The sequence below is a fragment of the Plasmodium fragile genome (assembly GCF_000956335.1).
Source record: "Plasmodium fragile strain nilgiri unplaced genomic scaffold supercont1.15, whole genome shotgun sequence".
Taxonomy (NCBI): Eukaryota; Apicomplexa; class Aconoidasida; order Haemosporida; family Plasmodiidae; genus Plasmodium; species Plasmodium fragile.
In genome coordinates, this window is record NW_012192595.1 from 211,383 (window position 1) to 221,066 (window position 9,684).

The 9,684-nt window shown below is 39.2% G+C and overlaps 3 protein-coding genes across 3 annotated transcripts; 1 reads left to right on the forward strand and 2 right to left on the reverse strand.

The window, feature by feature from the left end:
- Positions 1-338: 338 nt before the first annotated feature.
- AK88_01704 (uncharacterized protein) lies at positions 339-1,526 on the forward strand (the record flags this gene model as incomplete). The annotated part of the gene is made up of 1 exon (XM_012479339.1): positions 339-1,526. The coding sequence occupies one exon, from the start codon at positions 339-341 to the stop codon at positions 1,524-1,526; it is 1,188 nt and encodes a 395-aa protein (XP_012334762.1).
- Positions 1,527-3,426: 1,900 nt separating this feature from the next.
- AK88_01705 (chaperone DnaK) lies at positions 3,427-5,862 on the reverse strand (the record flags this gene model as incomplete). The annotated part of the gene is made up of 2 exons (XM_012479340.1): positions 3,427-5,309; positions 5,787-5,862. The coding sequence occupies 2 exons, from the start codon at positions 5,860-5,862 to the stop codon at positions 3,427-3,429; spliced, it is 1,959 nt and encodes a 652-aa protein (XP_012334763.1).
- Positions 5,863-8,111: 2,249 nt separating this feature from the next.
- Positions 8,112-9,404, reverse strand: AK88_01706 (uncharacterized protein; the record flags this gene model as incomplete). Its single annotated transcript, XM_012479341.1, has 1 exon — positions 8,112-9,404. One exon carries the CDS (start codon positions 9,402-9,404, stop codon positions 8,112-8,114), a length of 1,293 nt encoding a protein of 430 aa, XP_012334764.1.
- Between the last annotated feature and the right edge of the window lie 280 nt (positions 9,405-9,684).

Here is a 9,684-nt window from a genome sequence, read left to right on the forward strand (position 1 = left end):
TTTTTTTTTTTTTTTTTTTGCGTATTTTCCGCACCACTCATTTTTTGTGTATTTTGATCACTGCATCCCGGTTAAGTTCATTGTCCCGCTGTTTCCACTTGGCCCCGCGTAATATTTACACTCCCCTTTTTTATGGTAAGTAATTTTTCATCACTTGGCGCGAGAGCTGTGTTGTGTGAGAATTGACACGTAGCCTGTATTCTACGCACATATCCAAGTCGCGCTTTTATGTGTGTACGTGTTCCCCTCATGCACATACACTCGTATGCTCACCCCCCCCCCTCCCCTTCTCATACACATCAGCACTTCCGCAGCTACCTCACCACAAGTCGCCAAATATGAATTTTTGTAAAACGGTGTTCAATGTTTTTTTTGTCTTGTTGTTTATAAGCAGTTACGAAATTAAATGTCAACTGCGCTTCGCCTCTCTGGGGGACTGGGGAAAAGAATCCAAGTCCCAATTGCTAAATGCTAAATATTTGAAGCAGTATATAAAAAATGAGCGTGTGACTTTTATAGTAAGTCCTGGTTCTAATTTCCTCGATGGGGTGAAAGGGTTGGATGATCCTGCATGGAAGAGTTTATATGAAGATGTGTACGCAGAAGAAAATGGAGATATGTATATGCCCTTCTTCACCGTGTTGGGAACTCGTGATTGGGCAGGCAATTACAATGCACAGTTGTTAAAAGGTCAAGGGCTGTATTTAAATGAGGATGGACAAACTACCATAGAAAAAGATATAGATAAAACACCCCACCCCAAGTGGATCATGCCAAATTATTGGTACCATTACTTTACTCATTTTACTGTCTCCAGTGGACCTTCCATTGTGAAAACGGGTCACAAAGATATGGCTGCTGCGTTCATTTTTATCGACACATGGATACTCTCTTCAAATTTCCCATACAAGAAAATACACGATAGAGCATGGGAAGATTTAAAGGCACAATTAAATGTAGCTAAAAAAATTGCCGACTATATTATTGTTGTAGGAGATCAACCTATATACTCTTCTGGGTCCTCTAGAGGAAACTCTTACCTGGCCTACTACCTGTTGCCTTTACTAAAGGATGCTCAAGTAGATTTATATATATCTGGTCATGATCATAACATGGAAGTATTAGAAGACAGCAACATTGCACACGTGACCTGTGGGTCTGGTACCATGTCCGGTTCAAAAGTGACCATGAAAAATGGCAAGTCTTTATTTTACAGCAGTGACATAGGCTTTTGTATTCACGAGCTAAGTAGCAATGGTATCATCACTAAATTTATAAGTGGAAAATCTGGCGATGTTATTTACACTCATAAAATAAATTTGAAGGCGAAGAAATCTCTAGACAAAGTCAACTCGCTGCAGTACTTTGCATCTCTTCCAAAGGTGCAACAGGTAGATGTTCCTGCCAGTGGACCCATGGGGAATAAAGATTCCTTCGTAAGAATTGTCGGCACCATCGGTATCCTCATAGGATCTGTAATTGTTTTTATGGGTGCATCTTCTTTTTTATCGAAAAATATCAAGTGATGATTCTGTTTTTATGCCTCTGAGATTTTAGTGTATTTCATTTTCTCTCTTTTTTTTTTTTTTTTTTTTTGAAATCTAAAAATATATATAGTAAAAAGGGGACTTCCTCACTGCACGTGATTCAAATTAGGTTAACCAAGTATGCATGTGTGAAATATACACATACACGCATGTACTCACGTATGTACTCAGGTATGTACTCACGCATGTACACACACATGTGCAAACACTGATAAGGATAAACCAAAAGAACGAAGTTTTTTTGGGCGTACGTTTTATCGTGTCATTTTATTTCCTCCCCCGCTTGTACTTTCGTGCGTGTTCAAACACGTCCACCATTTTTTTTTTTTTTTTTTTTTTTTTTTTTTTTTTGAAACACTTTTTTGTGAATATATAAACTTACACGTATATACATATATATACGTATATATGTGTGTACCCAATGACAACCTGTTCCTCATGCGGATACGACTAAAGGCCTAGCTGCGTGCAGTGCGTGTTATCTCATTGCGGAGAAGCGGTGTAGAAATGGCGTGACACAGGGGGAGAGATGGAACATGACTGAGGGGGGGGACCCCTTCAAATGGGCATAGCGAACCAAGCACCTGAGTTGGCTATACACCACTCGCCTGTTAAAACAGAACGGGTCTTTTAAGCATTTACTTCCTTCACGAGTGTGTTAAGGGACTACTCCCTCGTGCAGCCTGTATCTTCCCCCAGTGGGGGGCGTCGGCCCCCATTGAGTTTTCTTTTCATTCATTCGGTAATTTGAACACGTTCATGAAGTTGCACAGCTGGAAGGGAGTACCCGTTTGGCTTTAGTAGTCCAGGGAAGGTGCACTAAAAAGGCTTTTAGCTTTGTCTAACACCCCACATCCCGATGAAGCGTAGCTGCTTTAGTGCACCCTTTAAAGGGGGAAAATAAAACGCATTTCATATTGAGTCCACTTGGGCTCGGACAACGGCACCGCGAATGAGGACCAATTGATCGACCCGTTGCGCATCACCAGGTGAATAGACCAATGCAAAATGACGCAACTTGTTTGCGATCACATTGTGACCTTTTGAAGACCAGATTGTCCCACGTAATTTTATGTCTGTCTTGCGTCCATCTCCCTTTTAACACGCTGTCCTACACAGATGGGAAGCACAATCTTAGCGGAGGCACGTTCCAGCCATGGACTGGTATATGGCCTTCTATGGGTACAGCGAGTCTTTTGCATTTCCCTAGCGTGTACAACCACGTGGGGGTACTTTAACGACGCTGTTTTTTTCGGGAGAAATATATATTTTTTGCTTATTACTTTTTTTTTTTTTCTTACCCCCGAGGTGGAAATCCAAATGGGTAGCGACACTTCCGATGGAGTTTGTCTACCCAGAAGATGCGCCGTTGGCCAATCCAGCACCCGCGCAAAGCAGCTCATTTATATAATATAGTACTTTTTGAGATACACTGTTTACTAAGTTAATTTTTTTTTTTTTGTGTGTGCAAAGTTATGTGCTAGACGGTGTACTACGCGGTGCACTGCACGGTGTACAACAATGGCTCAGTTACACTACTACTATGAGAGGTGACTCCTCGCAGCACACGAAAGCATCTGTCCGCTTGAGCGTGTAACGCATGTAATTCGCTTCTTAATCATTGTAAAACGGGCGCGTAAAAAGAGCGCGAGAGAAAAAAAAAAAAAAAAAGAGGGAAAAAGAGAGAAAAGAAAGAGAACAGGTTGGAAAAGGAAAAAAAAAAAAAAAAAAAAAAAATTGGGGTGTTTGTGTTGCTCCCCGGGTGGAGATAATTGAGTGACTGTCCCGGGATGTGCATACGAATGAAGAGAATTTCTCTACACAAAATAACACAGCTTGCGCAAAGGCACCCCCGCGTTCTGTTCCTATAGCAAATATTTTACAACTCGTCACTCTCGACGTCCTCGTCTCCAGTTGGGGGGGGGGAGTTGGCACCGGGCTGGCCGTACAACTTGACAATAATAGGTTGGCAAACCGCCTCGACGTCCTTCAACTTTTGCTTTAGAGCTTCCGCATCAGCATTGGAGTTGTTGCTGAGCCAATTTTCCGCATCCTTTACTGCATCCAAAATGGCATTTTTATCATCCTTTTCAATTTTGTCAGCCAATTTATCTTTATCTTCTACAGTGGCTTTCATATTTTGTAAATAATTATCCAGGTTATTTTTTGCTTCTACTTTTTCTCGGAGATTTTTATCTTCATCTGCAAATTTTTCTGCATCGTTAATCATTTTCTCAATTTGTTCCTTGGAAAGTCTTCCTTTATCATTTGTAATTGTTATACCCTTACTTTTTCCCGTACCTTTGTCTTCTGCTTCTACGTGGAGGATACCATTTTTATCTACTGTGAATGTGACTTCAATTTTTGGTACTCCTCTTTGTGCTGGTGGGATGCCTGAGAGTTCAAATTTTCCCAACAGGTGGTTATCTTTGGTTAATGCTCTTTCACCTTCAAATACTTGAATTAACACAGCTGGTTGATTGTCTTGGTACGTAGAAAAGGTTTGTGATTTCTTCGTTGGGATGACTGTATTTCTTTTAATGAGTTGGGTCATGATACCTCCAACAGTTTCAATTCCTAACGTTAGTGGAGTAACATCTAGCAAGACGACATCTTGTAATTCTTCTCCCAAAATAATTCCAGCTTGAATAGCAGCACCATATGCAACAGCTTCATCTGGGTTGATACCTCTATTAGGTTCCTTACCATTAAAAAATTCTTTTATAATTTGTTGAATTTTTGGTATACGAGTAGATCCTCCTACAAGAACGATCTCATCTATTTTGCTCTTTTCATATTTTGCATCATCTAGTACCTTCTTTACGGGTTCTAATGTTTCTCTAAATAAATCATCATTCAATTCTTCAAACTTAGCTCTGGTCAAAGTTTCAGAAAAGCTATGTCCTTCTACAATGTCTTCAATTTCAATCTGAGTAGAATGCACTACAGATAAATTTCTCTTTGCAATTTCAACTTCTTTTCTTAACTTTTGAATAGCTCTCTTATCGGATCTGAGATCTATGTTGGTTTTCTTCTTAAATATTTTTATAAAATAGTCCATCACTCTTTGATCAAAGTCTTCTCCTCCCAAGTGGGTATTTCCTGCAGTGGCATAAACCTCGAACACACCATTGTCAATGACAAGGATGGACACATCAAATGTTCCTCCTCCTAAATCGTACACCAAAATGCTCGTCTCTTCCTTCTTGTCCAGTCCATAAGCCAAAGCTGCTGCAGTGGGTTCGTTTATAATACGTACAATGTTTAAACCAGCAATGGTTCCTGCATCTTTCGTTGCTTGTCTCTGAGCATCATTGAAATAAGCTGGCACAGTGACGACTGCATTTTTAACTGGCTTTCCCAAAAAGGATTGAGCTATTTCTTTCATTTTTTCTAAAACCATAGCACTAATTTGTTCTGGGGCAAAAGTCGTCTTCTTGTCCTTTATCTGTACTCTTATATTTGGCTTTCCTTCCTGGTTTACAATTTCATATGGCAATAAAGTCCTATCTTTCACCACTTCTTGGTCGTCAAATTTTCTTCCTATTAATCTTTTCACATCGAACACAGTCTGGGTAGGGTGTAGGGTGGCTTCCAATTTAGCTGCCTCACCCACTTTCCTTTCTCCATCCACGAAAGACACATACGATGGCGTAATACGGTTTCCCAACTCATTGTTCAATATCTCGACTCTACCATTTTTGAAAACACCAACGCAACTGTATGTCGTTCCTAAGTCAATTCCTATCACAGGGCCTTCAACTGAAGAGTCGGCGGGGGGGGGGAAAGAAATGGGAACTCATGTCTGCACATGTATATTTATGCGGGGCGGTTACACGGTATGCGGTGAAGAAGCGATCCAAAAGCGATCCACAAGCAATAACACACCACCAAGTGAAGCAACGCACAAAAGAGAATTAAACTGAATGGGGAGATGGGGCGGGGGGGCAAACCCTCTTTTTGAACTTTTTTCCCTTCGCACTTATACCATTTATATGTTGTGCGACTTGGCAGCATGCTACTACAAATTTTCCACTGCCGATGCACAAGGATTCTTCCTTCCCACCCCCCTCATTCTAAGCGATCGCAATACGTGCTCCATGTTTCACTTGTGTTTTGTTTCGTTATGGGGCGGGGCGAATAGCGCTGCTCCCCGGCCATACAGCTTGCATACGTGTTAAACCTTATGAACGTATTAACGCATGCACTGGCGCACTCATGAACGAACGGGGTACTTACTGTTGGAGTCTATGGCCCTAATACAATTTAACATGGCTAGCGCCACGAGAAAAATAAACGGCCTGGTATGCCTCATCTTGACTAATTTTGCATGAACAAATGGGGCGCAAAAAAAAAAAAAAAAAAAAAAAAGGCTAAGGGGGGCGAAAAAAAAAAAAAAAAAAAAAAAAGGCTAAGTGCGCGTGAAGATAAATATGTATACGTATGTTCGTACGTGTATGTACTTTATGTACGTATGCACGACGAATAGGTTAAAAAAAAAAGAATGTGTTCTGACTCAAAAGAACAACACGTAAAAGATACAAAATCATTCAAAATGGAAAAAAAAATAAATAAATAAAAATAAAAATAAAGCTCTTATAAAAAGTGCTTGAGAAAGCCCGAAATGGAAATGGTTTTTTAATTTTGTACATGCATGGTTCCGTATGTACATATTTTTGTATATACATGTACCAACCTTGCGCGTGGATTATTTTATACGCATTTTACGTGTTATTTTTATTTTTTTTTTTTATAAAGATCAGTTTCACAGCACGTTCCCTCGTATAAAGCGTGATACATCTTGCAATGCAGTTTACGTTTTGCCTCTTCATACACGCATGTACGGTTATATGTTATGGAGCGCTTCACAAGTTTGTTTGTGCTGTTTTTTTTTTTACTTTAATTTTTTTGTTTTATTCCTTTAAACACTAAGAAACATGAGGATAGGGTGCGCAACTATATTTTCCCCTACTCTTGCTGAACACATATTATATATGCATTGCCATGTGGCAAAACTGTGTACCGTACGGTATATGTATGTGCGTATGTATATATTTATATATATATACATGCACCATTTTTATTGTTTGCTATTTATTCCTTTCCGCTTGCACTTGTTCTTTTTTTTTTTTTTTTTTGTTTTTTTACCAAATTAAGCGCCAACATTGACCTGTGCATGCGCTAATCCGATCAGCACAAATCACGACCCAGTTTTTTTTTCCCTTCCCACGAGGGTGTTTTTACATTTGCGTGCGAATTGGGGAGGCAAGAATTAGAAAAATGCTCGACGATAAAATTGAATATGGAGCAGCTTACTTATGGCACATTTGGCGTGCTAACAATGAATACCATATGACTGTTTGTGATGCAAGGTTACGGGCATACAATTTGAACGTGTCATACGGGGAACAAAAAAAAAAAAAAAAAAAAAAAAAAGGGTCGCAAATTTTTGCTCTTTCCAATATTTTTTTTTTTTGCGAGGAGTGAGAATTGCCTCCTGTTGGATGTTCACCATCGTACTGACCTTCCGAATGACCATTTGGCTCCACGTATTTTCTTCAAGAGATTATTCTTTTTACTTTTTTTTTTTTGTGCAAACCTTAGGGTGGCGTCGTTCTTATCGTATCTCGCCAAAATTGTTCATTGTGTGAAAGTTGAAAACAGGAAATGGGGAAAATAGCTCGAAAAAGGGCATACACGCCCCAAAAAAAAAAAAATAAAATAAAATACAAGGTCGCGCTAATTCACCTATGATCAATTTTTACCTCCGTTTAAAATTCCGAACCAATTGACAAAAATGGCTTACTCTGCTGATTATTTAGTTATTTTTTTTTTAAACTGCCCTATGGTTTTATCGAGTCAATATAACAAAGTGTGAAGCGGAAATTTTGGAACATGTCGTACGCACACCCTTAAATGCGGCACCACACCCCCGTGACAGCGCAACGGTCGAATTAGTAAACTTAGTGCGTGCCATTTTTGCACACACGTATGTTACATAAGCTTTGTGGAATTGCAAAAGTGGTACACCATTGTTAATGGCCCCACTAGTCATTACAAATGAGTGAACAGTTTAGGGAATTCCTCCATGGGAGAAACACAAAATGACAAAACACAATAAGTACGTCACGGTGTAGAGCGGTTAAACGGCTCCGTGGCTTAGTACATCACAACGATGTGCGCTCATCCACCGCACGCTTGGGAAAAAAAAAAAAAGGAAAAGAATGCATTTCCCCCCCCTTTTAAAAATAAAAGAGGGACAAAATGCTGCGGTTGACATAGGGTGTTGTGACATGTTTAGCAACATTAGCAGTGAAAGGACGAGGTAGTGAAGGGGAGAGACACACAATGGATGTGTTACCCCTCAGAATGTATGAAAAAAAAAAAATGGACAAATCAGCCCGTTAACAGCATGATAATATGCAGTGCTTATTTTCCCATAGGGGCAGAGCGGCATACAAATTGTTAGGATTGGCCAACCCAAAAAAAAAAAAAAAATATGCAGTTGTTCTTTTTTTTTTTTGAAGCTTCGTACAGGGGGGATAATCCCCCTCCTATGCCCTCTCACGAACTCAACTCTATAATCAAATACTGGTAAAAACAGTTCCTTTTGCTTTTACCCAAATGGTTACATGTATCCCGGTAGAGTCGATTCTTTTCATTTATCTTTTTTATATCAATTTCGTTATCGCTGCAGTTATACGTCGAGTTGGAAGAAACTTCTACATCGTCCAGGAGGGTTGCAAAATGGTTTTTCTCTTCGATGCTCTCCGTCTTTTCTGCATTAGGGTAGATTGCCGTGTCGTAGCCAGTTGGTACCTCTCCAAAGGGATCCTCTTCTTGAGGCAACCCTTTTGACTTCAATTTGGCATAGTTAGATTTAACATCAAAGAAGTTTACTTGGCCGAATAATTCCTGGTCCCGAAAAAGATAGTGGTGCTTACAATCCTTCAGAAGCGTTTTATAAATATGCAAATAGAAATTATCACTTATTAAATTTTCATCAACATATATAATGTTGTAGCAATTGTAAGCCAGCAGAGATGAAGACTCCTCTGTAACCTTGATGAAATATTTTACATGACTACGCAAGAGAATAATATTATTACAAATACTGAGCTCGCATGGAGAGATAAAACAGGTATTGGGAATAATAATGGAGAAATTTTTGTTTTTAAAATAATATTCTAGTGTGTACAAAATGTCCACAGTGTTATTAGTTCGACTCATAAGACTCAGAAGAAAGAAGCTCAATAATATGTTTTTAAAGTCACATTGAAAATATTTCCCTAGCAATTTGTACAGATTGGATAAAATTGATTTAAACCCCAAACTTCCATTAAGTATTTGCCTGTTGAATGAAAAAACATCTCTTGTGATGTCTTTAATGATTTGTTTAACATCGGGGTAAAAATTTTTATTCTTCATACTTGTCCACATTTTAAAAAAAAAATGTTTATTTTTCAGTAGGTATTGTTTGTACAGGTAAAAAGATTTTTCCTCAGACAATTTTTGCATTTCATCGTTGTCCGTCTCAAAAGACACTTGAATGCATTTCTTTATTTGTCGTATCATCTCTTCGTCATTCCTCCTTTTTAACAATTTCAGCAAAAATATAAAATGGTTAATTATGTCAATCTGCGTTTTCTCTACATTAATTTCTGTTTTGCGGAACTCATTTTTTGTGTTAAAAATGGTGTAGTGGTGGTTCATTTTTTCGTCGAACAACTTTCTGTTCACGCTTCCACTGGGGAACATCACTTTCTGCGTCGGCATCAAAGGGTCCTCCCCCTCGCTCTCCCCTTCATACTCCTCTTCTATTTCGCGCAGATCGGCCAACAGCTTGTCCGCGTTCATTTTTACGAGCGCTGCTTGTGTGGAAAACGAGCAAAGCGAGGGATCGCTCACATGCGTACAAATGTGTGTGCAACACGTTATATACGTCGTATACACGCTAGCAAAGGGGAATTCATACAGAGGTCACCCACTTACATAAGGACCGATTTGCTTCACCGTTAGTTTGACGCTGTGATTAACATATAATGGTTCGAATTGAACGGGTACCCCAAGTAGGCGTACTCTCTCCCTCTGTGGGGGATGTATGGACGCGTTGACAAAAAAAAAAAAAAAAAAAAAA